This window comes from Balaenoptera acutorostrata, chromosome 5 (genome assembly GCF_949987535.1).
Source record: "Balaenoptera acutorostrata chromosome 5, mBalAcu1.1, whole genome shotgun sequence".
Lineage (NCBI taxonomy): Eukaryota > Metazoa > Chordata > Mammalia > Artiodactyla > Balaenopteridae > Balaenoptera > Balaenoptera acutorostrata.
Window position 1 is genome coordinate 130,701,174 of NC_080068.1, and position 26,515 is coordinate 130,727,688.

The 26,515-nt window shown below is 43.0% G+C and overlaps 1 protein-coding gene and 1 pseudogene across 8 annotated transcripts in view; one reads left to right on the forward strand and one right to left on the reverse strand.

The window, feature by feature from the left end:
* The window catches only part of JADE1 (jade family PHD finger 1), a 198,574-nt gene that overhangs the window by 120,313 nt on the left and 51,746 nt on the right, over window positions 1–26,515 (forward strand). The window contains exon 1 of one of the 8 annotated variants that reach the window (XM_057547484.1): window positions 20,709–20,906. The exons of 1 other annotated variant lie outside the window; for it this stretch is intronic. Coding sequence is in view for 1 of the 7 variants with exons in the window: in XM_057547483.1 (XP_057403466.1) it covers window positions 22,889–22,907 (19 nt within the window). In the remaining 6 variants the exon portion in view is untranslated. Of the gene's footprint in view, window positions 1–20,708; window positions 20,907–21,059; window positions 21,155–21,250; window positions 21,343–22,327; window positions 22,457–22,497; window positions 22,908–26,515 lie in introns of those variants that run through there. 6 more of the 8 variants (XM_057547487.1, XM_057547486.1, XM_057547485.1 and 3 more) reach the window with 6 other exon arrangements.
* LOC103007126 (hsc70-interacting protein-like) lies at window positions 3,102–4,202 on the reverse strand (annotated as a pseudogene).

The following is a 26,515-nucleotide window of genomic DNA, read 5'->3' on the forward strand; positions in this document are numbered from 1 at the left end:
TGTTTTGAAATCCAATTGGCTAGAATAGATTAAACTGAATTTCATGCCTTGAATTGGTGACAGCTCCCTTAAGTAAATATAAAGGCATAAATATACTTCTGTCTCCTTTTCTCTTGATCCCCTAATCCCTGCTTACACACTCTACCTCCCATCACCTCCTCCCACATCCCCTCTAGCCCCTCCAAGCAGACCATAGTCACTTCACTGCTAATAGAAATATATTCACTGAGTATCTACAACGTGAATAGCCTCAGGTTAGGACTGAAGTTAAGATACTAGAAGCCGAAAACAATCTTGCTGCCTTTTAGGACCTAATGAACTCTGAGTATCTGGGTTTAATCCCCTTAGAGTCTCTCCATTCTCCTGTAAATCAACTACCTCATGGTAACACCTGGGGTAAAGAAAGAAAGAAGTCCCCTTGTGGACTTTTGCCCTCTCTCCCAGGTAATATGTACCTTTTATAAGTGTATTCTTTCATGCTTCCAACAAATATTTTTGAAACTTCTATTATGTGCCAGGCATGATTATAAATAATAAGGATATGTGGAGAACAAGGCAGGCAATGTCCCTGTTCTCATGGGATTTACAGTCTAGAGGGGGGAGACAGACAATAAACACAAAGAAAAATGCTTGAACAGGACAGTATTGGACATAAATGTGATTTGAACAAGTGACATGCTCCAGAGTGGCTCGTTTAGGTTGGGTGGGCAGGAAAAGTCCCTCTGAGCAAGTGACATTTCAGCTGAGACCTGAATCACAAGAACCAGTTACACTAAGATCTAAAGAACATTCCAGACAGAAGAAACACTAGTGCAAAGCCCCTGAGGTAGGGATAAAATCGCTGTGTTCACAGGGCTGAAAGGAGGCCAGTGTGGCTGGATTACAGCACCCGACGGGGAGAGTGGCATGAGATAAAGTGGGAGAGCCACAGGCCAGGTTACCGGGCAAGGCCTTGCAAACCTGGAGGTCTGTTAGAATGTCCTGGGGAGCTTTAAAAACTATGTGGACCCTCTTCCAGAGATTCTGATTCACTTGATCTGAAGTGGAGCCCAAGCAACAAAAGTTCCCAGGGGATTCCTCTGTGCAGCCAGAGTTGAGAATCAGTGATGTCTGTGCTTCACAAGCTGTGGTAGGGAGTTTGTATTTTCTCCTAAGTGGAATGGGAAGTCACTGAAGGGTATTCAGTGGAGGAGAGATGGGATTTGAGTAATTTATTTAAAAGATCCCTCTAGCTTCTATATGGAGAATGGATTTAGTGGATCAAGAGAGGAAGCAGGTGATTGTTGTCTCTTTGTGCACATATGCTTTCATTTCTCCCGGCTAAATACCTAGGAATGGAATTGCTGGAAATAACCCAAATGTCAATCAAAAGTTGAATGGATAAACAAACTGTGATATGTTCATACAAATAAAATACTGCTCAGCAATAAAAACAACTACTGATACATGCAATAACATAGATGAATATCAAAACCATTATGTTGAGCAAAATCAGGCAGACACAAAAGCATATATACTGTACTAATCCTCTTATGAGGAATAACAGTCAGAAATGGTTGCCTCTAGGGGGTAGAGACTGACTGGAAGGGGGTTAGTAGGGAATTTATTAGGGTAATGGAAATGTGCTACATCTCGATTACATGAGTATACACGTTTATCAAAACTCATTTGCACTGTACACTTAGAATCTGTACATTTCATCGTATGTGGATTTTACCTCAATTCAAAAAATGAAAAAGGACTACTACACACCTACTAGAATGATTTGAAAAAAATTCCAAGTGCTGGAGAGGATGCGGAACAACTGGAACTCTTAGATGTTCCTGGCGGGGGTGCAAGATGGAAAATAGTTCGGCAGTTTCTGATAAAATTAAACAGGCGCCTACCATATGATTCAACAATCTCACATCTAGTTATTTACCCAAGAGAAATAAAATATGTCACACAAAGACCTGTATGTGAATGTGTATATAGAAAAGCAACAGGGGTTACAGTTAGAAGGATCTTTGCAGTGTCCTGGTGAAAGATGATGGCATAGTCTAGGCTAAGGGGATGGAGATGAAAAGATTGGAGATGGTGTGGAGATAGGATATGGAGATGAAGAGAAGTCAACAAATTCAGGATATATTCTGGAGGTAGAAGCTGAGGGAACCCCATTGTTGATTGTGTGAGAAGAAGAGAGGAATCAAGAATGACTTTTGGGTTTTTCGTGTAAGCATCTGGATGGGTGATGCTGTCATTTACGGAGCTGTGGAAGACTGGGATGAGTAGGCTAGGGGAGGGGAAAATCAAGAGCTCTTTTTTACCATGTTAAGTCTGAGATGTTTATTAGACTTCTTGGGTATTTTAGCAGCGGATTTCTGGAAAAGATGCTTCCATCTTTTATTGTTAAAGTATAAAACTTTCAATCTGGTCCAGTGGACGATGCTGTGATGATCGGTGGCAGTAGAATGTAGTTCCTTGAATTTGTGATAGAGTCAGGAACAGGCTTATGAGAAGCAGAATTAGATATACTTTAATGTTTCTGTATGATTGTGGACCCAACAGATAGAGAGAATAAAAAAAAATGTTGAGGAGGAGAGGAAACAATAAATAGTTTAATCCAAGCAATGGTGTAGTCACCTGACTGGAGGTTTCTAAGAACTAATCAGGCTTGAAAATTAGATAATGATATGATTTGGATTTAGGGATGTTAGTTATCTGCTGCTACATAACAAATTACCCTCAAATTTATATTAATAACAATATAAATGTTTATTATCTTACACAGTTTCTGTGGATCGGGAATTTGGGGACAGCTTAGTGAGTTTTTTTTTTAGCAGGAAGGGCTTAATTGTTGTTGTTGTTGTTTTAATATTTTTCAGGTTTAAAAAGTGTTTATAAAGCTTTTAATTCCCAGTAGGAAAATGTTATCTGAATGATTGTTCTAATAGCAAACCACTGTAAATTGTTGCAACTGCATTTGGGACAGAGGGAGAGAGATTATTTTCAAAGCACCATAGCTTTCTTCATGAGAAGGTCAGAGGTACACTGCTTTGTATTATTGCGACATCCATTAGGGGATCTTTCCTTCAGCATGGGCTTTATTTGTCAGAAGGGCCTTAGGCTTGACCTCCCAATTTGGCTGAAGATTTACTGGTGAGATTCACAACCTTTGGGTTGCTCTGATATTTCAACATATTTGCCAAGTTCTGGGGCACGCCCTGGAAGGCCGTCATAACTTCTGGATCCTGCATGGCCGCAAGAGCCTCTGGATCACTAATAATGTTATTGAGCCCAAGCATTCCTGCCATTCCAGGCATACCCCCTGCCATTCCAGGCATTCCTCCAGGAAAATTACCAGGTGTTGGCCCAGGAAAGCCACCGGAAAAATAGCCATATTGAGTTCCTGATTGTCTTCTGACTTATTCCTCCCTCTGGGCTCTCTTTTGTTCTTCCCGAGCCTTCTTAACCCTTTCTATTTTTTCTTTGATCTCTCTCTCTTCATGTTTTCACTCATACTTTCTCTGATGTTCAGCAATTTTCTGGGCCCTTGGTTGAACTTCTTTCAGCTTTGCACTAGCATCTTCATCATAATCCAGTTTAAAGGTGAGGGCAAGATCATGGACTGCTTCTACACAATGGCCCAGAGGTATGTGCGCTTTCCCTGCCCACTTGTGAGGCTGAGCTGAATCAGGATTTATTTCAATATCTCTGTCACAGTCTCAGATGACAGCATTTGGCTTCTGTAATTTGATGAAGACACTGGCTCTCTTGGCATATGGAATGGCCAAGCAAGGATTCAGCCTGATGGTATCTGTGAACAAGTCAACGGCTTTCTGTAGTTCACCATCATTCGGGCCTCAATGGCAGCCACATTTTTATCCTTTGCCTCATCCGTCATCCCCTCAGTTATCTCACCATTTTCATCTCCCATTTCTTGAGGGGGTATCCGTGTCTGGTTCAATCGCACCTTCAATTTCTAGATCACTTTCCTCACTTGATGTTTCAACTGTCTTTATGTTTTCCTCTGCTTTCTCACTTTCTGGTTTTTCTTCCTTGGTATGTGCTGATTTAGTTTTATGACTAGCAGGTGGTATTTTACCTCCAGTGACCTCCACCCACTCCCTCAGGAAGTGCATTTCTTCAGTGTTCAGGACACTGGCATCCTGCTTACACATTTTCATGAAGGTTCAAAGCTCGTTCACTTTGGGAAGGTCCATGGTCCGGCAAGGCTGAGGCTGAGGTCGGATTCCAGCCCAGGGCGCTAGCTCAGCGTGACTACGTAGAGGGGTGAGGCCGCTTAGTCTTGAGTCCAGGTCCCTCTTAAAGTCGCAGTCAGTATGTTGGCCAGGGCTACAGTTTTTGAAGGCTTGACTGGGGCTAGAGAATCTGTTTCCCAGATGGGTGATTCATACACATGGCAAGTTAATGCTGGCTGTTGGTAGGAGGACTCAGTTCCTTACCACGTAGACGGCTCCCTGGGCTGCATGAGTAGCTGGCTTCCTCCACAACAAAAAAAATCCAAGAGTGTGCAAGGTAGAAGAAGCAATGTCTTTTATGTCCTAGCTTCAGAAGTCACTCTCCATCATTTCCACAACATCCTATTGATTACAGGTCAGCCTCATTCAGAGTAGAAGTGTCTACACAGGGAAGTGACTAACAGGAGGAGAGCATCGTTGGAGGTCATTTTGGAGGCTGGTGTCAGCTCCCTTTTTAAGTTTTGTTGTTTACGATATATTAGTAGTATAAAGGGACTCATCTTCGTAGTGGTGTATGAGAAAAATTCCCCTAGATACTCATGGCTCCAGACCTCATATGCAATTCAACCAGCTTTAGAAGATATCATCAAAAGAATTTGAGAAGATAAACGTTTTTTAAAGCAATAAGCATTTTTTAAAACATTGAGAAGGCCTACAATTAAGTACAGTAGTGTTCTAAAAATCAAACACACGGTATTAGTATTTTTGTGTAAAGGAATCTGTATATTTAGTGTTTCAAGTTTTTATAATGTTTAGGAGAATATGACCTATTGGAATGACACATTGTATGTGTAATGCTTATTTAAAATGTGTAACTAAGTAATTGATTTACATTTGTGATTTTAAGTGGAAATCTTTCAAGTGTAAATACACTATTAGACATTTAAAAAACTTAAAATTAACATATTTATAAGATTAATTTATTAGATATATGTGAATTACTTAAGTACTTGGAAAGTGTTTTTTGGTTTTGGTTTTGGTTTGTTTTTTGGTCAGACAACTGAAGAACTTAAAAAAAATAAATTGAATATATTAAATTTATAAATGTAGTTAAAATATTTAAAGTAGGTTAATTAACTGTGACCAGACATTCATCAAAAGTCCCCTTAGAGGGACTTCCCTGCTGGTCCAGTGGTTAAGACTCTGAGCTCTCAATGCAGGGGGCCCTGGTTCGATCCCTGGCCAGGGAACTAGATTCCGCATGCCACAACTAAAAGAGCCCACATGCTGCAACTAAAGATCCCGCACGTCTCAATGAAGATCCTGCATGCGGCAATTAAGACCCGGCGCAGCCAAGTCAAATACAAAAATAAATATATATTTTTAAAAAAGCCCCTTTAGAAGGGGTTGTTTAAATTTAGCTATATCTATAAAATTTTATAAATTTATAAGCTTACAGGAAAATCTCCTTGGGTTTTGATTTTGTAAAGTCGAGCATTAATTTTTCAAAACCAAAGTAACTTTTGAATACTTTTCCTTGAATGCACAAAAGTTAACCTTAAGTAAATAGATCCACTTGGATGGCAGTGGGGGAAGGGGGAGAAGAGAGATTTTTGGCTGATGGGCCAAGTCTTGCCTGACTAAGCTTGGGCCTGACTCTTGCTCCTGCCTGATGGCTGAGCTGGTCCACCAGTATGAGCTCTTCCCTGCTAGGGCCAGTGGGGGAGGGGGGGAGGGCAGGGAGCCAGGCCTCCACCTGGATTGTCTGTTCCCCCCTCCCACCTCCTTGATCTCACTGTGCTCTGTGCATGTGATAAGTGCTGCACTAGCCTTAATACCGATTCACAGCATGATTCTCGCTCTCTCCAAAGAAGCTGAGCACATGGTATAATGGTCTTTATTAACTTGCTCTCTGATTGTCCAAGGGACTTCTAACTGACCTGCAGGACGAATTGTGGCTGTATTAAGCAGAGAGTACAATAAAAAACATCAGAGGGTCCTGGCCGTAAAAGCTGCAAATTCACCACATTGTAGTGATATGACTTATTGATATAAAACAAAAAAATAGCCAAACATTGATTAGTATGGGGTAGCACAGTCTCACATTTAGCTTTGGGTTGTAATATTGAAGTTTTTAATTTACTATAACTGAACTATGCCTGAACACCCTACCCAGCTGGGTTGTGGGCAGGAATGCTCTTAAATTTCCTATTAACTGTATTTTTGTGTCTTCCATGAAAGTTCACCTCCCAGTTCATGCTTTTTGCCGGGGATGGCATCTAGGTGCCTGAGGAGAGCCTCAGCAGTCCTGAGCGCCAGAACAGGGGCTGCTTTTTGTCACAGGATGCCCTGCTCTTCAAAATGGCAGCTGTCTAGTGCCTGACCCTGCTGCCCTTCCCATAGGGTTTTAGCATAGTTTCCTATTGCTGCTGTAACAAGTTATCACAGACTTGGTGGCTTAACACAACGCTTTATTCTCTCATAGTTCTGGAAGGTGTAAGTCCACTATCAAGGTATCATCACCTCCTGCTGAAGTTCCCAGGAAATACTTCCTTGACTCTTCCTAGCTTCTGGTGGCTCCTGGCAATCCTTGGCATTCCCTGGATTGTAGCTGCATCATTCTCATTTCTACCTCCATCTTCACATGGCCATCTTCCCTCTGTATGTCCCTCTGTGTCTTCATGTGGCCTTCTCATTAGGATGAGAAGTCAGTCATTGGGTTTAGGGCCCACACTAATCCAGCAAGATCTCATCTAAACTAATGACATCTGCAAAGACCCCGTTTCCTAATAAGAAAGGTCACATTCTGAGGGTCCAGGTGGACATGGATTTGGGGAGATACTATTCAACACAGTATACCATTCAACACACAAAGGTACTGGCGCTGCAAGTTCAGGCCATGTTCAGAGCCAGGTGCTTGAGGACGTGGAGTGTTGTGACGAGGAGGACGCTGGGGTTTGCTCTCCACCCAAAGGGGAGGCATCAAGTGCTCTGTGCAGGGGAGTATCATGGTCAGAGTGGCATGAAGGATTGCTTTGGTCACAGTGTGTAAAATAAATTGGAGCAGGGAGGGCTAAGGAGGAAAGAAAACCAGTTTTACCATTGGATAATCAAGTGATAGGTAATACAGCCTTGAGTCAGGATAGATGGTATAGGAAGAAGAGGAAAGGGACAAGTGGGAGACGTATCGTAAATTCAGAGTTAACCAGACTTGGCAATTAACATGTGGTGGGTGGGAGGAAGCGAGTGAAGAAAGGGAAGCGTGTAGGGAGCTGAACAATATGGGTGGTCCCTGAACATCGTTGACTGGTTGCCAAATGAGAGATAGTATTACCCAGAGGGCTGGGATTAAAGAGAAAGGCAAGGCTTGAGGATCCCACAGTGGTGGACCCCAGGGACATTATGAGTGGTTAGGGAGTTGGAAGTAGGCTCTTTCAGTTGGATTACTTCCATGAAAGGTATTCTATGTTTGTATAAGAGGATTCCATGGCATAGTCCTTACCTGCTTTTGCTTTTGTTTTTTTTTTTTTTTTTTTAAACAAACCCAATTTTTATTTTATTTATTTATTTATTTACTTTTGGCTGCATTGGGTCTTTGTTGCTGTGCATGGGCTTTCTCTAGTTGTGGCGAGTGGGGGCTACTCTTCGTTGCGGTGTGCGGGCTTCTCATTGCGGTGGCTTGTCTTGTTGTGGAGCACAGGCTCTAGGCATGCGGGCTTCAGTAGTTGTGGCTCTAGAGCACAGGCTCAGTAGTTGTGGCGCATGAGCTTAGCTGCTCTGTGGCATGTGGGATCTTCCCAGACCAGAGCTCGAACCCGTGTCCCCTGCATTGGCAGGTGGATTCTTAACCACTGCACCACCAGGGAAGTCCTGCTTTTGTTTTTTTTAATACTCTTTACCTACATCAGGTTCTTTGTCTGGATAATGTATCTTTAATTTTAATAGATATTGCCAGGTTACTTTCCTAAAAGGCTGTAACAATTCACTTTTTTACTGGCATTGTATGAGAGTTCCCTTTCCTCCTTATTCCCATGATTAGTAGGTATTTCACTCTTTAATTTTTGCTATTTGAAAATATGACTTCTTTAAATGGCTGCAAAACATTCCACCATATCCATATCAACATACCGTAAAATACTTAAACGTTAAAATACTTAAACATTTTCCTATTTTTGGACATTAGATTGTTTCCCATTTTTTGCTGTAATAAAATTAATAACCCAGAAATGGGCATTTTTATACATAAATCTTTGTCCATCCAATGATACTTACAATGAAACTTATAATTTGAAAGAGGATGACATAGGTATAGTTTCCTCAGGCTCTTGCTTTGTTGTTTTTCTTCCTGTGTGCCTTTCTTTTCACTGATAATATTTTAGGTGGACTGAGAGAGTTAAAAGAAAGGGAAAGGGTTAAAACAAATAGATTTTTATTCCTTATTCACTGCCAAAGTGATCTGGAATTGTATTAAGCTACTATCAATTCCCTAATTTTCCTATATGCATAAATGAAGTTTCTCATTTTATGGAGGGAAGAACAAATGCATCTTAGTATCCTAGCACTGTCTGTAACCTACAAAAGCAGCTTAACTTTTTATTTTCTTAGACATCGAACTTCTGAAAAGCATCAAACTTTTGTTGCCATGATGATGAAAAAAAAAGATGAGATTTAAATCTTGATACCATGAATGGTATATATTATAATATATGACTGGAAAAATAAACAGCCTTTCTATATTCTTCTCCCTTAAATTTTAGCTATTAGAGTCAGAATGCTTCGATTGCAGAATTCTCACTTGAGCAAGGTTTTGATATAACATTATTCATATTCTTGGCCTTGGATGCCAATTAAGTCTCTCAAGTCTAAAATTGCTTTGTTTGCTTTTTAAAGAAATCTGCCCACCTTACAGACCTACAAGTTAACTAACCAGCCTGCTTTCTTTTCCCCCCAGAGGACTTTGCTCTGTTGGTTTTCTGCCAGCTCTTCCTTTCAAACTGAAATAGTTCAGTTTCTCTGTTTCTAGAACATAGAATTCATTACTCCTGGATTTTTGCCAACAATGTCCCTCTCATGTTTTTAAAACTAAGATGAATGTTACAGAGTGACCTAGTGGGCTCGACCCATGATTAGAAGTCAGTCAGTGATATATTAGATGTCTCCATGGATGCTCTGTTCTGGGTAGTGGGGCTGCTAGGGGAATGGGCCTCTGGGAGGGCGGGGAGGGCGTCCAGGGCGAAGCCTCGGGACTGGAGGGGAGAAATATGTGTGAGAGATTAGGTAAGATTTGGCTGATGTGAGGCAAGACTCAGATTCTTCCCCTGCCCTCAGGGCCCTGGTGAGTCTCTACCATAGAAAGGGCATAGTCATTAATTCCTTCTGGCCATTTATATGGAAAACAGAAAACCAGGTGACAGAGAATATTTATAAAGGGCTCTAGGAAGAACCACTCCATTTTTTTTTTTTTTTTTAATCTTTCAGTTCTCCTTTTCTCTTCCTACCTCTGCAACCCTCCTTAGCCTCTTGTTTCTTCTAGTATTGAAAAGGTGGGCCTTCCTGCAACAGAGCGGAAGTCTTAGGAATGTATACATCTGCACCACCTTAGGCCAGGTGAATTTTTCATTCATGTGGCTCTGCTGAATAACATAGGAAGATTTCTTTACCTTTTAGGTTACTTTCTAAGAATATGTTAGTGTTTAAATTCTTTTCCAGTTGGCTATATATTTTAAAATTAAGCTTTTCATGTTGGGATAATTGTAGATTCACATACAGTTATAAGAAATAATGCTGGGACATCCTGTGTGCCCTTTATCCAGTATCCCACAATAGTAACATTTTGTAAAACTATAGCTCAATATTATTGTAGGATACATTCATGTATAATATCATTGGCATTGATACAATCGAGATATATAAAATTTCCATCACCAAGGATCCCTCATGTTGCCCTTTTACAGTCACATACACTTCCGTGCTTCCCTAACCCCCTCATTATCCCTTGGTAATCACTAATCTATTCTCCATTTCTATAATTTTGTCATTTTAAGAATGTTATATAAATTGAATCATACAGTATACAACCTTTCAGTATCAGCTTTTTAAACTCAGCATAAATTCTTGGAGATTTGTATATGTATCAATGGTTTTTTTTAACTGCTGAGTAATATTTCATGGTATGGATATAGTGCAGTTTGTTTACTATTCACTCATTGAAAGACATCTGGGTTGTTTCCAGTTCTTGGCTACTATGAGTAAAGCCGCTATGAACATTTGTGTACAGGCTTTCATGTGAACATAAGTTTTCATTTCTCTAGGCTAAATGCCCAAGAGTGCAATTGCTGGGCCTTGTGGTAGTTGCATGTTTAGTCTTATAAGAAACTGCCAAACAGTTTTCAAGAGTGGCTGGACCATTTTACATTCCCACAAGCAATGTATGAGCAATCCAGTTTCTCCACATCCTTGCCAGCATTTGGTGTTGCCACTATTTTTTTTTTTTTTTTTTTTTTAGCTATTCTGATAGTAGTGTAGTGATATCTCATTGTGGTTTAAATCTGCATTATTTGCCTGATGGCTAATGATGTTGAACATTTTTTCATGTGCTTATTTGCCATCTGTATTTCCTCTTTGGGAAATGTGTTCACGGTTTTTGCCCATTTTCTAATTGAATTGTTTGATTTTTAAAAATTGTTGAGTTTTGAGTGTTCTCCATATAGTCTAGATACTAGTTCTTTGTTGAATATGTGGTTTGCAAATATTTTCTCACAGTCTGTAGATTGATTTTTCATCCTCCTAACAGAGTATTTTGGAGAAAAAAAATTTTATTTTGAGAGACCGAATCTACCAATTTTTCCTTTTATGGATTCTGCTGTTGGTGTCAAGTGTAAGAACTCTTTGTCTACCCCTAGATCCTGAAGATTTCTCCTATATATTTTTCTCTAGGCTTTATAATTTTACATTTTACATTTAAGTCCATGCCACATATTTTAAAGTAAGTTTTTAGTTCTCTGCTGTCTGAAATAAGCCTGAGCACGTGGAATCCGTTTTGCCCTCATTTTCTTTCTCAAGCATCTACTGAGTGCCAACTGACTCAAGTCACTGATACAATTCCTGACTGGGTACATGATCCTGACTTTGTAATGAGTTAGCTGAGTGATATGCTTAAAAGCATGAACTATGCAGGTAGACTGTTTGGGTTCAAATCCTGGTGCCACCTCTCAAAAGCTTTATGATCTTTGGCAAGTTACTTAATCCCTCTGAACATCAGTTTTTCACGTCATTCAGATCTGGGTAAAAATAATAATACCTACTTCTCAGATTTGCTGCGAGAAGAAAATGAGATATTAGGTATAAAATGCTTAGTGCAGTGCCTGGCACGCGCACAGAAAACATTCAATAATTGTTAGTTGCTCTCCTTCCTGCTCCCTGTGCAGATTCTCTAGGCACCTTCCCCAACTCAGTCTTCCCCACAGTCTCCATTTCTTTCTTTCTACCTCTCCTGGTCTTAATCATTATACTTCTTTTATGAAACCTGTTTAACCTATTTTAGCATTTAGTAGAATTTCCTATCTCCAAATTATTGTGGTATTTATATATATGGTCAGTTTACCTTTATTGTTTCATGTATGTATTATGTATCTTTCCAAATATGTATCTCTTTGAGGGCATGTTCCCAGCCCTCCACAGAGTCTAGCTCTGTGCTGGGTAACTATCAAACACTCAGCAAGTCCCCAGTACAATGGTGGCGGTGAATCTAAATCACAACATGTTTGGGACTTCCCTGGTGGTCCAGTGGTTAAGACTCCACGCTCCCAATGCAGGGGGCATGGGTTTGATCCCTGGTCTTGGGGACCAAGATCCTGCATGCCAGTGAAATGCGGCCAAAACAGTAAATAAATTACAACGTGTTTCATTGAAAGCAATTTGGCAAAATTAATCCAAAGCCTTAAAATCTTTGACCTAGTAATTTACTTTTTCAAAATCTATCCTAAGAATGGTCAAATAGTTAAACAAAAATGTATGCATAGGAATATTTCTTACAGCCTTATTTGTAAAAGTATGGGTTAGAGAAAAACATAAATGTGTAACAATAAAGAATCAGGAATCATGCAAATTCCATTTATATGGTAGATTATTACACTGTCAATAAAATTCCATTTTCCTAATCATGGATTATAGAACTATAAGGATATAAGGATATTCACTAAAGCAGTCTATATTAGTAAAAGCATAGAAATAACCTAAACCCCCAACTATATGGATAAGTTAAATAAAATATTGTCAGAAAACAGAAATACAGTATGATCCCATTTGTCTAAAAAATGTATGTCTATTTAGATACACATAAATATACAAAAGACAGGAAAAATATACTCCAAAATTTTAGTGGTAATTGTCTTTGAGTAATAGCCTTTTGGTGATTTTTTGGCTTCTCTAAAATATAGTATTTAATACTTTTAGCATAAGAAAATAAGAATGAAAGTTATCTGTTTTTTAAATGGTGTTTTGGAGACTATTTAATTACATAAATATATTGATCATTCATCCATTGCATTAAAAACATTTATTAACTGCCTACCAACAGTTAGACCTAGTACTAGAAACATAACAGAGAGAACAATTGACAAAGTCCTTGAATCACAGTCTAGTGAGGGGTACAAAAAATTACAACAGTGAGGGAATATAGTGATAATACTGAGTGTCATAGAAACCTAGAAAAAGGTGGGGTTAGGGAGGTAGGATAAGCCTATTTGGTAGAACTTGAGTGAATTAGAGCCAAAAGCAGGGGTGTAGATAGGGAAGAATGATCCAAGTTTAGGGTTACGCATTTTCAAAGGTCCTGAATGGAAACTGCTGAAGAAATGTGAAAAGCCATGGAGCCGGGGGGGGGGGGGGGGGGGGGGGGGGGGGGGGTTGGAAGGGGAACTAGCAAAAGTTAAGTAACTATGTTGATCACACATTCTATCCTTAAGAGTAAACACAGAAGAAAGGGCAATTAATGGTGTTAAATGAGAATGCTAAGATCATATTTTTGCTTTAAAAGATCATACTGACTATTGAGTAGGGAATGAATTAGAGGGGGACAGGACTGGAGGCAGGGAGACAAGTTAGATGGTGGTTTAAGTCACTGAGAAGATGGTAGTGGCTGTAGGGATGGAGAGATGAAGCCTGATGTAGATGTGACCTGGTGATAGATTGGATTGGTGGTGGTGGTGATGATGGTGGAGGAGATGTCAAAGGAAAAGCAAGAGTCAAGGATGATATTTTGACTCCTGGGTTTGCAAATTGTGGATGGTGGTACCACTAATTGAGATATGGAACAGATGCGGAAGCACCAAGTGGGAGGGAAAATGAGTTCACTTTGGCTACACCGAGTTTGGACTGCCTGTGGGAAGTCCAATGGGGTGTTCAGAAAGTTATTGGAGATACCAGTATAAATGTATGTTTTGGGGGGCTGTCATGAGAGTAGATGAGAACACCAAGAGATACATGTAGAATGAGAAGAGAATAGGGCTTAGGACAGAACCCTAAGGAAAACCAACATTTAAGAGACTGAAAGTGAGAAAGCAAATTGACTCAAAGCTCGTCTGGGACAGAAATTTTTTGTGTGATGTAATTTACAACTCCTTCTGGGAAGCAATTAGCATTCCTGATAAAGTGCGTGAACAGTTTTCTGACAGACTTTAATAAGACTGAGAACTCCTTCTGGGAAGCTAGGGTTACCCATCCAGCTGATTGACTAGCCTAATAATCTTTAACCAGATGTTCTTTTTTTTTTTGTATCCATTTCTAAACATGGCTGGTGAACCATTCCTTTTTTTCTTATAAAATGTCTCAACCAAAATTACTCCTACAGTTGAATTTTCTAAAAAGCTTCTCATTTACTCAAAAACAATTTGTCTGAGGCATTGCTGTAACAAAAGAGAAAGAGGAGCCTGCAAGAGAATCAGAAGAGGCCAGAGAGAGAGAGAAACCAGAAGGGTGTTGATGTTATGTGAAAGAAGACTTTCACCAGGTGAAAGTATTTCAAGAAACAGGGCATGAACAGACAACAGTGTTAAATGTGAGTGAAAGGTCAAGTAAAACAAGGATGAGAAATTGCCCCTGATTTTAGCAGTAAGAATGTCAATGGTGATCTTGGCAAGGCCAGTTTCTCTGGGGTGATTGGGGGGCATAAGTCAGATTTCAGTAGGCTTGAGTGAGTACAGACCATTCTTTCAAAAAGTGTGACTATAAAGGGGAAGGCAGGGGAAGGGAGATTTGAGGCTGTTTCATTTTAGAGGGAGGCAGAAGTATATGAAATATGTTTAGGAAGGAGTTAGTAGCCAGAGAAGTAGAAGGTACCTGAAAGAGAAGGGCTAATCTTGAGTCAGAGACCAGAAAAAGGTGAAGCCAGTCTCAGGAGACTGAGCCCAGGTGAAGGGAAGGTCACATGCCTCCCACTGTGATAGAAAAGGGGGAAGGTGAGCCTGCAGGGAAGGCAAGTTTGGTGGTAGAAGGTCAGAGGCATTCCTCTCCAGTGGCTTCTGTTACATCTGTGATGTAGAAGGCTAGGAGCTCTGCTGAAAATGCCTAGGTAAGTGGCAGGATGGCAGACTGAGGACAGGGAGAAAGTTCTGAGTAAGATCCCAGTAAGAATGGGAGATTGAGCTGTCTGGGGAAATAGTGAGTGATTTCAGGACATGGTGGAGGTGAGGATAATGAATACTTCTTGGAAACAACCAGCACAGGTCTGTGATTTTTTTCCTATGGTGCTTTGAAATCCTGATTTAGGCATGAGGACAAGTAAACTGGACTGTTCTCAATGAAACCACTGAAACTTTGCAGCTCCCTCTGGCCATCCTTTGAATATGACTCCTTAGTTTGGAGCCTAGGCTCTGTTTTCTTCTTACTTTATAGACACTTCCAGTTGATCTCATCCACTCCCATGGCCTCAGTTAACCTCTCCATGCTGATGAATCCTTAACCAATATTTGCAACCCAGCCTTCCTCTAGAGCAGCAGAATCTCAACCCCATCTGCCTTGCGGGCATCTTCAGTTGGTTGTCTCCTCAAGCTGAACTCATCATATTTCCACTCTCGCATTTCCTTTCCTCAGCAATTTCCTTCCTTTCCTTTGCTCCGGGAGCCAGGGGTTTGTCGTTTTCACCACGCAAGCCTCTCAGCGCTTAGCGAATGTCTGGTGGAATTTCAAATGAAGAATCCACTCAGTTCTCTAAGCCAGAGGCCTGGGAGTCATCTTTTAATCCCACTTCTTCACCTCTGACATCCAATCCATCACACACAAGTCGTGTCCACAACTAAATGTGCCTCATGGCAGGAAAGAGAAAAAAGTGAATTATCAAACAATTTTAACAAAGAAACTTAAGTGTTGGCTTTAACTCCTTTTCTTTGCTTCCTTAAAATTGGAACTAAACCAGTGTGTGGGGGGTGCCTCCCTCCCTGCTTTCTCTCCCCCTCTGCACCCTGCAGCCCTAGAGAAAGTGGGAGCGAGTTTTTCATTTGCTAATGATTTGGGCTCAGGTTATAATGGACCATTAAGGTGTTTTGTGGAAGAAAAGAGGAAAATGGAGCTTTCCGGTGAGGGATAAAAAGACTGTGGAGGGGCACCCCGAGACTCGAGGGAGGAGGGGCCTGGGATCTGACCCAGACTTTTCCAGGAAGGGGGTCCGAGAAGGACCCTGCGAGGGGCCCGAGTTCTCCTGACCGTGGCCGGCTCTGTGTCCGCCCCGGCTTTGCGTGCAGGGACAGGGCTTGGGCAGCTCAACGCGTTCACTGCCCAACAGGACCTTCCTTTGGTTGCCTAGACGTTGCTCCCTCCCGGGACGCCACAGGGACCCCGTAAGCCCCAGAGACACCCCTTGGGCACCTAGATGGCTGGGGGAAGCTCTCACACCCCTGCCCGGAGCAGGCGCTGAACCGGGCACGCTAGAGACCTCCGGAGGACCGGGACAGCCTTCAGCATGCCTCCAGCACAGGCTGCTTTGCCTACTGGTCTCCCCTCCGTGATCAGGGGCTGTCCTCCACGCCTCCGTCTCTCATCGGGTAACTGCAGAAAGCCTCCCGCCTAGTGTCTCACCTTCACCATCCGTTCCTCACACAGAAGCCAGAGGTTTTGTCTAAAACCAAAACTCCACACCACAACACCCCACTAGACCCCCATCCTCACCCCAACCCCAACCTGGCTAACACCTGTAATCTTTCAGGTGTATGCTTCCCCCGCACCCTGTAGTTAATTGTCATCACCTGTTTATGTTTTTAACTACCCTACGGGCAGAGAATAGACCTATTTGCCTCTTTACTTGCAACCTTGTCTCCGGTGCTTCGAATGTGGTGGATGGAAGCAAGATCTACTCAGGTGGTTCTCAAACTTGAGCGTGAATCCGAATTACCTGGAAGGCAGTTAAAACACACATTGCTGGATCCCCCTTTCCAGTTCAGTAGGTCTGGGGCGGGGATGGAAATCATGGATCTCTGACAGGTTCTCAGGACCAGTTGCTGCTGCTGGTTGGAGATGACATTTTGAGTTACCACCGCTCTGCATCTAGTTAGAGAAGACTGGAGGGGTAGATTGGAGCGACTTTTCAGAGAAGAAGAAAGGTGGGTGGGAAACAAGCTTTGGAAGTCTTGGAGGTAGTGGCTAAAATAGAGCTATTTGAATTTGATATTAAATTTGGCAAAACTTCCCAAGAGTTGACAGGTTTGAGGGAGTAACTATGAGAATACATGGTTGAAGTGGCCTGTAAATGAAGTTATGATATGCAGGCTGGCAAAGACCTGGAAAAAAATTACTTTAAAAAGTAAAATACTGAAATGATAAAGATGAAAGAAGTGAAAAGGAAGATTGTAAAATGAAATATGTACCATCATTCCAATTTTATTAAAAATGCCTAGGAAAAAACCTGAAAAGATATGGCAATGTTTATAATAGTTATCCCTATGGGTGAGTTTTATCACCTTTCTTCGCCTTTCTAAATTTCGAAAATTCTCTCCATCATCTTGTTTTCCCTTCATGACTGAGAAAAGCTTCTCCTGTTTTGAACCTCCACAGTCTTGGGCATTTCCATCTGGCTGAATTAAATTATTTCCTCTTCTGTCCCTCTGTCAGACTTATTTCTCTTTGACATCTTAAATTGTGGCAGAAGTATGAAAATCAACAAAATTAAAATAATCAAATCAAAGACAAAGGAAGAAAGAACCTCAAGAAGAGAAATAATTTAGTAAGTCCTGACACCAGCAAGAAAGTATCTTGGTCATTGGCCTTCCAATCATTCTATATATTAGAAGGTTGTAACCACCTGCCTGCCAGGCTGTTCATGACTGGTGACCTCATCGACTGGTCAGTCAGGGAGCTCTATTCCTAATCTCTTACCCATCACCTCCTGTTTCTTCTCATGGGGTCAGGCATGTGCTGAGGATGGTTCCCAACTTTACTCTTCCTGTACAGAGTTCTACCTACTTATCCCTCTTGAATTAGATCCCCTCCCAGCCAAATAATATCACTCAAAAAAAAGTTATTCTTTTCTGTAATTTATTTATTAAAATTATTTAAAAAAAAAACTGCTTGACAACTTAAGCTCTCTTAATAACAAGGTTTATTTGGGGCATAAATTCAAAGTTCCAAACAGTTAAAGTACATATAAACTTTTAGAACACAACCCATTTTATCCATGAGAGCACTTGTGCACTAAAAATTGTGTATACATTATTTGTTGTAACATATACCAGCTGGCAATGGTATTTGCCAGGAAGAATTTCTTGCTCATTTCTTTAAAGGAATGAGATATATAGGACTTTGGCATATGTATCTACTTCATTTCAAAGATGAACAATTCTGAATTTTGTGTCTAGGCCTTATAATTCTTTATGTACAGAGTAGAAACAAATGAAATAACTAAACATTTACAGGTTTAATCATGTATGGTTTCAAAATCAGGAATGTGAATATATATTCAAATTTTTTCTATAAAAATCTATTATTATGGAAGAAAATAATTAAACTGTATGCCTACAGCAAAATGAAAGGGATATATAAAATTTTAATTATCACCATGCACACTGATCCGACCAGGAAAGACTAGAATCTTGATATTTCAACTACACTGACTACTCTGTACCTATTTTCTTGAATGTCCTTTTATCTCTGATAATAAAGTGTGAATTAACAGGACCATTCTAGAGACCAGGAAATGGTGATCATGAATGATTTGGTAAGTTAAGACAGTAAGTGACAGAGTAGAACCAGAAACTCATTTTTCTAATTGCCAGCTTAGTACTTCTTATTCTAGACTGTATTAAATGTGCTGCCACAAGGCAAACCATGTCATTGCTGGTCCCATTTTAGAAATAGGTTGTATAAAAGTTTCCTTTGTGGTCAGGCAAAAGACACCTATTATTTAAAAAATGTCAATGGCTGATCATTAATGACGAAATGTTTTTACACCTTGTTTATTGATTCAAGTTGTCCTCCATTTCTACAAATAATCATTACCTTCTAAGTTTGGTAAGAACAATCAGAAATTACTGAGAAAAGGGATGTTGGATATCATCTTGTCTATCATCTCAGTGGGGAAACTAAGATCCAAAGAAATTTTCCAGAGTTATAGTGTGAGTTGATGGGAGTCTCCAGACTTTTAGTCCAGGGCTATTTATGGTACACGGCACTACCTCAGCAGATCAGTATTCTGAAACTGTGGCGTAACTGAGAGGATGTTCCTGGGACCATCAGTCTTGATCAACGTTATCAGTGTTGGGAGTTTGTGTGCCATTTTACCTCTTTATTTTTCTCATCCATTTATTCAATACACTTTCATTTTGTTGCCTGATGTTTCGGGAGTGGGGATAGTCAGAAAAAAAGTTAAAAGCTAAGTGGCAAACGTGATTTAATTTATTTTTGATTTTTATTTATTTTTTTTTGCAGGGGAATGAGTGAAGTAAGGTTGGCAGGAATGCAGAAAAGTTGCAATTTTCAATGGAGAGAAGGCCAAGAAAGAGAGATGGGAGGGATGGCCTTCCTACTGCCAGGGCCTCTGCTGGGCACTTTTATGGAGTTATCTCATTCCCCTTAACACCCCTTTAGGTATAGGGCCTGTTAACCTCATTTTATTACTCATGAAGAAATTGAGGATCAGAGCAGTTTTGTAATTTACCCCACAGTCACACAGCTGATAACATGTAGAGTCAGATTCAACGCAGGGTCTGTATGGCCGCGAAGCCTGTGTCCTTTTACTTTTGCTGTAGAGTATGTGAAAGATGAACCAATGAAAATAACAGTAACTGCAGTGCAATATCAATAACAGTAATAATGATAGCATAGTGCTTTGCATATGTGCTCTCTTTGAACGGGATTAAGTGAGCACATGAACAGGACTGATAGGGTGTCTGTGTACTCTTCATTAGTGAAGCAGGCAAGGGAGAAAGAGGACATATACTTAAGATTTCCTTTGGTTTACTTTGCTTTCTGAAAAATAATTGGAAGGCTCAATTAGTTTTGTTTTGCCACATTTATCAGATTATTATGTTCTTGATGTGGGTGGATGGGTTGGTGTGTGATTGTGTGAAATCAAACCTGATATATTCAGAAGAATTCTCCCAGTGGATAAATATGCCTTTGGGTTTGATATTGAATTTTGTAATTAGTGATCTCTGTTCCTGTTTACTGAATGGGATTTTTAATCTGTACCCAGGTCTTTTCCCTTCTGAAGCTGAATGTCATATATACTCTTATTTCTTTTGGGGACCCACAAAAGACGTATGTTAAACTCCAATAAAAAAGTAAGTTATACCCCTAAATTAATCTCTGGTAACTAATTTTATATTAGTCTGCAGCTCCAGTTTTAGAAGTAAGCCCAATTCTCATATTTGGAAGGCCATGTCCAGTTCTGTAACACTGTGTAACATAAAGGTGGTGTCAATTTATAAATAATTACTGTCTTCTAATGAATTAGTGCTCATTTACAACTATCATTTCGATACAAACTTCGGTAAAGATGGGTTCCGGCTCCAAAACTGGATTTTCTGTATTTAAAAATGTCATTCTAATTCGCAACTCCCCAAAACTGTTACTACGAAAGAACTATGCCATTCAGCCTAAAAATAAAACCTCTCACCCAAACTACACTCCTTAATAGCCACATTTTAATCTACATAATTTTAAGCTAAGTTGAAAGAATCCATTTCTAGCGCAGTGATGTCAGACAAGAGTTGGAACTGGGACAGTGTGAAGGGGATAATTTAAAAGCCCCCCCCCCCCCCCGCTTGGAGACACCTCAAGAATTTCTAGGCTCACAAGGGAGACGAAGGAAGAGATTTTAAAAGCTCAAGAGTGCTGCTCTCGGCAAGCCCCTGCGGACACAGGCCGAGCCGGCTGCGGCGAGGGCCGCGAAGAGTTAACAAGGGACCCGAGCCCCCCTCTCCTCGGGCTCTCCGCGCGCTCCCCCCGCCCTCCTGTCCCCACCCTCTCGTTTTGGCAAGGGATTAAAGTGCTCCCCCCTGTGGCAGCAGTGACCCAGAAATGAGTTTGATTCACACAGTCCTTCCTCCATAACCAGCCAAACGCCCGTCCGAGAGTGCCTCCCTGCGCGAGCGCCGGGTGTGTGCGCGCGGGCGAGAGCAGGGGCCCGCCCGGCTCCCCGCCCGCCAGTCAGTCCGCCCGCCCGCCGCGGCCCGAACTCATGCGGCGCGGAGCGAGCGGCGAGGAGCCCAGCGCCGCGGCTGAAGCCCTCCGCAGCAGGTACGCGCGCGGGCCGCGGGGGGCGCGCGGGGAGGGCGCGCCGGGCGAGAGTCCGCGCGTGTCCGCGTGTGGGTCTGTGTGCGCGTCCCGATCCCGCGGCGGCGGCGGCGGCGGCGGCGGCGGCGGCGGCGGCGGCGGCGGCAGGACGAGCAGAGAGGCTCAGCCATATTTGATGGTTTTGTTGCTTTGCTCGGGAGTTCTCGGGAGTAATTTAATGCCGAAGGTCGCTGCCTAGTGGAAATAATATAGTACGTCATTAATATGGCGCCAAAAGATTGGGTTCTCGATATGTAGCGAGGAGGGAGGGCACGCAGCCGCCGAGTGCAGCGTTACTATCCCACCAGTAACTTGGGCATTGCCGGGGCGGGGGCCAGAGGAGGAGGAGGAGGAGGAGAGGATGATTTTTGGATCCTGAGAATTGATCTATGTTGGATTAGTAAGTTTTATTATGATTATTTTTCAATTTTGGGGAACTGAAGACTTACAGCTTTTTCTTCTTTTGGGTTTGTGAAGAACATGCGGTTTTCAGGCGAATCATCAATTAAAACGCGTTCAGGAGCAGAAGCCCAGTTTAGTTGGCTTTAGTTTATTAGAATTTTTTAAAAAGCCGAAGTGCATTAGGTTGCATGAAAAGTGGAAAGCATAGTAGTAAGTTGGTAGACAGATGGCAATGGCAGAACACAGGTTCGTGTACATATATGAATCCAGAGTGTGTGTGACCGTGGTGGTGATGGTGGTGGTGCGGGGGGAAGGGACGACGACTGTATTTGTCCAAACATAGGTGTGTGTGTATAGGTATACCTATGTAGGGTGGCCGCAGCCTTAGCTCTTGTCACCGCGTCACCACATGTCCAAAATATTCATTGCATCAATTCAAGGGCAGTGAGGGAGGGGTGGGGGGGTGGAGGGACAGTTTAGCAATTAGATTCTTCCAAATTGGGTTTCCAATGATCAGACCTTTTACTTATAGCGAGACTGCCTGTGAAGTGTAAAACCCTTTATTGGTGAAATTAGGAAGGAGTTGCACTGGTAGAGCAAACTACCGATTAACCATGAACTTAAAACGGATTGCAACTTGCAACCTTTGGCACCATCTGCAAATTGTGGAGGTGGTATCGCTAGGTCTTCGCTGCCTGAAATGAACGTGTAGTGTGCACCCCGGGACTGCAAGTTGCAAAGCCCTTCAGTGCACGTGTCTTGTGCCTGCGAGTGTGTATTTGTGAGTTGGGGGCTGTTGTTCTATAGCTAGCAGGCTTTCCGGGTTGTTGGCGCTGGCTTGCAAATGCGGGAGAGGGATGGAATGTGGAATGTTGACCGGGGAACCGAATCCTGTCGGAACGGTCCCATTTGCTGGAGAAATTCGATCCCTTCCACCTCCTTCCCGCTCCCCCCGCCCGCCTGCGGGCTGGAGGCGGGGCCGAGGACGCGGCTGCTGCTCAAAGTGGTGGAGCGCGGCGGCGGGAGGCAGGTGCACGGCACCCGCCAGTGGGGGTGCCTCAACTTCCGCGGGCGTTTAAATAGCAGCCTCTCTCCCCTCCCACCGGTAATAGGTGACCTGGCGGCCGAGGGCGGCGGGGGGAAGGGGACGGGGGATACCCGGGAGCGAGCCTCCGCGGCACGTGGGCAGGTGCTGGGTGGCCCTGGGGCCAACTTTTGTGGCCCGCCTTTGGCGTTGGAGGAGAGGTGGCTCCATGTGGAAATGGGGGCGGGCGGCGGCTGAGGCGCTGCTTTCTCGGCCGCGGCTGGAGCGTCACCTAACGGTCCCAGCAGAGCTGCCGGGCCCGGGGTGGGGGGCTTCGGGGGCGGGGACGCCCGGCCCACCGCGCCCGCGCCGCGGGAACCCCGCACAAAGCCCGAGGCGCGGGGGCGGCCACCGCGCTCCCGCCTGGGGAACTGCCCGAAGCCCGTCGCCGTCCCCGCGCTGATTCCGGCGGGCGGCCGCAGGCGTTTGTTTGTTGGTTCCGCGCCGCCTTCCTCGTCGGATGGCTTCCTGTGACAGAGGTGATACACAGTTTCCAGAACTGTCTGGGGGCGGGAGCGGGAGCCGAACCCTCTCCGAGCTGCTCGCGGTCGCCGCTGCTCCCGCTCCCATCTCACAACCGTTTCTCGCCGGCGCGCCCGCCCCAGCCCGAAGGTGCCGCCCGGGAGGGACTCGGGGAGGGGGACGGCGCGGCCGTTTCCAGCGGCGCAAGTGGCTTCTACACGCGAGGGAGCGTTTGATTTGCAACTGGGGCCGAGCGGATTGGTGCAGCTGGCGGCGGCGGGGCGGGAGGAGCGGCGGCGGCGGCGGCGGGGGGTGGCCACTTTCAAATGGAGAGGGCGGCGGCGGGGACGCCGCTGCGGAGGGAGCGGGGCTTGGTTGCGCCACGAGAAGGTGTCATCACTGCACCGGGGCTAATTCCGGCGGAGGTGCCGGGAGTTACTTTCCCCTCCTCCCGCGCTGTTGTTTCTGTCGCCTTGGGAGGAGGAGGAGGAGAGAGAGAGAGGGAGGGGGCAGCGTCGCCGCGCGAAGCTGCGGCCTTGCGCACACCCCGGCGGGCCGCGGGAGCCGCGCGGTGCGTTCTCCGGTGCGGGGCGGCGGCCCAGTTCTCCCCTCCTCAGGATTCCCCCCCCCCTTCCTGGGGTCCTCAGTTTTCTCTCAGCCCACCCGCACCCTCCCCCCTCCCACACGGGTTCCGCATCCACGGGTCCTTCGCCCCGGGTGCTCCCTCCCCTGTCGTACACCCCCGCCCCGGCTTCCCCACCCTGGGTTCCCCCTCCCCGGCGCGCGGGGGCGGCCGTAGTCCCGGCACCCCGTGAATGCAGCGTGCAAACAAAAAAGCGGGCGATTTAAACGTGCCTTCGAAACCCGTTAGGAATGCGTCGTCACCCGGAGACCGTTTAAAAGCAGCTTGGGCTGGTTTTCTAGTAACGAGGAGGGAGGCGCCCACCTCGCTTCGGCGGCGGCGAGGGGCTGCCGCCCTCTGTTTACCACAGCCTAGGGGGAATTTAAATTTTCTTTTTGTAAAGTGATAGCTGCAGTTGAATGACTTCAGACGGCTACATTTTTAGGAAATTGCGAGAGAATCTGAAGTTTCCATTAATGGGAATGCTTAGGGGCTTCTTTCCCAAAGGTTTTTATTAGGGAACTATTTTTCCTTTTTAGAAAACCCGCTGTGAAAGACTAGCTCTCTAGTTACCTGTAGCTCGAGGCTAATCTTTCGAAGTTAATGAACTAGTTTTAAGATCCAGAGAAATTATTTCCCTGAAAGCTGATTTAGGTAGTGATCCACCAATGGTTGGAGATTACTTTAGTAAGTGGTATTTGAGCAAATCACAGCTAATCAAGATTTAATCGCTTTTAGGTGGAGGAAGGAAGCGTTCGGTGTAACTAGACCGTACTTCCACAGACAACACTCTTGATACAATAATGTGTGGTAGTAGAGTGGGCAACACACACTGGAGAGCTAACAGGATGTTCTGTGTGTGACACTCTAGCAGATGCCTGGAACTGAGAATTCTTAGTGTTCTTTTGTCCCAAAGGTTTCAGTCTCATCTAATGTCACTTTTAAATCAGATGACTTTCGGATTGTTTGGTTATTTTGCTTTCTTCCTTAAGTTTGTGTATTTTTTATGTGTATTTGATGACCTGGCATTTTCAGCTACTTAAGTGTTACACATCTCCTTTCCTCCTTACACCAGCCAGAGATAAAGGCAGTAGAACTTGAACTTGATTCCATCTTAAGGTCATAGGCTGCTTTCCAAGAAGAAAAGTTGAGTGGGTTGTCATAGAGATTTTTAACTTTTGACAAAGGTTAGATATATGTTCATTTAGAAAGAAAAAGATCACCCCCCCCCCCCGCCCAAGTTCCTCCTCCATCACTTGACAGGTTTTCAGCCTATAAATTAGTATTTTAGTTTTATATTCGTTACGGAGGTTGAAAGAGTAGCTATAAAGGGAAAATAGTGAGAAATGATGAGTGTGCTGGAGAGACCAGGGAGAGAAACCTTTTTGGAATTTAAGAAAATGTTGTATTTTAGAAATGAACAATTGCTTAGCCCAGACACTTTGGGCAGAAGGATTAACTAAAAACAGAAACAGAACTTGGAGGACTTGGTGAGAATACAAGTAGATCTCCATGTGTTTCACCTTCATAAATACTCATTTTTGACTTCAAGGAGCCCTTAGTGGCTTAAAGTATTATTACAGAAGTGGTGTTACGTGTACATTGTTGAAAATTAGAGAAGCAAATATAAAAACACATTCCTACCACCTAGAAGTCAGCATTGTATCGTTTTCCAGATAATTGTGTACACGTATGTATGTATGTTTTAATCAGAATGAGTCATACTGTCTATACAGTTGTGTAAGGAGTTTTTGCTTTTTGGTTTTTTTTTTTTCCCCTGTTAGCTAGCTTGTCTCTTATTGGGAGATATTCAGATTTCCTCACTCGGCCCCAAAATATAACAGAGCAGCTTTGTCTAAAACACTGTCCAGTCAGAGATCATTTATTGCATCTGGTTATTTCCCGTAAGTAGGTTTTAGTCCGTGTAGTAACTTTTTGACAGAACCTCTGACATTGAGGAGGCATGCCTTTGGAATTAATCATGACTGGATTTGAAAGAGTTGGAATTAAACTAGCATTTTATTGTGATTTGGAAGTCTTCAATTTGGAGATTATTTGTTTGAAAACTACTTTAAAGACATTTGCGTGATGTTTTTATCCACAGACTTGCTGGAAAAAGAATTATCAACTGTTTGTGTTCCAGTACTGAGGTGGTTAGAACAGCAAACATCAAGACATCAGGCATTGACCAAACGCTTTATCTTTAGGGTTTGTCAGGAGTGAGGAGGAGGCATATGAATGTCACAGTTCGGTTTGCTGCCTTACTTTCTGTTGGGGAAGCTCTTTCCTCATTTAGTAATACGGGGCATCTGTTACACTATTAATGGTCAGTCAGAATTTGCGTTATAAACCCAGTTTTCCCACGTGGTTAATAACAGTAAGACTTATCCTCTGGAGGAAATTATGACATCTTAGCCAATACCTTGCTTTTTATTTGGATTGACATGAAAAATTGTTCAAACAGTGGGAGTTAAAGTTTTTCCTCCCCTTCTTGTCCAAGCCTGTGATAGCTAGAACTGTCACCATGTTTAACAATACCTTAAAAAAAAATTTTTTTTTTTTCAAATAAAGGCTGGCTTTGTTTGGAATTTGTTAGTTTCTTAGGCGGTGTCAGAAGCCTGGTAGGAACCTTAGTTGGGAAAGTTTTAGTTCCTGAGACAGTAAGTTGTTTCCTTGAATGTTTTAGTGTTCAGTCTATTTTGTCTCTTTTCAAGACCTGGCAGCACTTTATTTGGTTATGAATTAAAATTTGGACAATTAATATGTTTATTTTTGTAGTATATAATACTTCAAAAAGTTGAGACTTAATTGAAAGAGTCTTGCCATTTGCCTGGTGTACTTATACGAAAATATTGTTCTGTGATTGTGAGGGGTATATATTTTGATGTTTTCACAGTTGGTGGGCTCTGATGGAATAAGTTTACTCTGCATTCCTAATAAATGGAAGAGTGGCCCTGGAGGGCCTTTTTACCTTTGAGTGGAAGTGACATCTTGTCTTTAAGT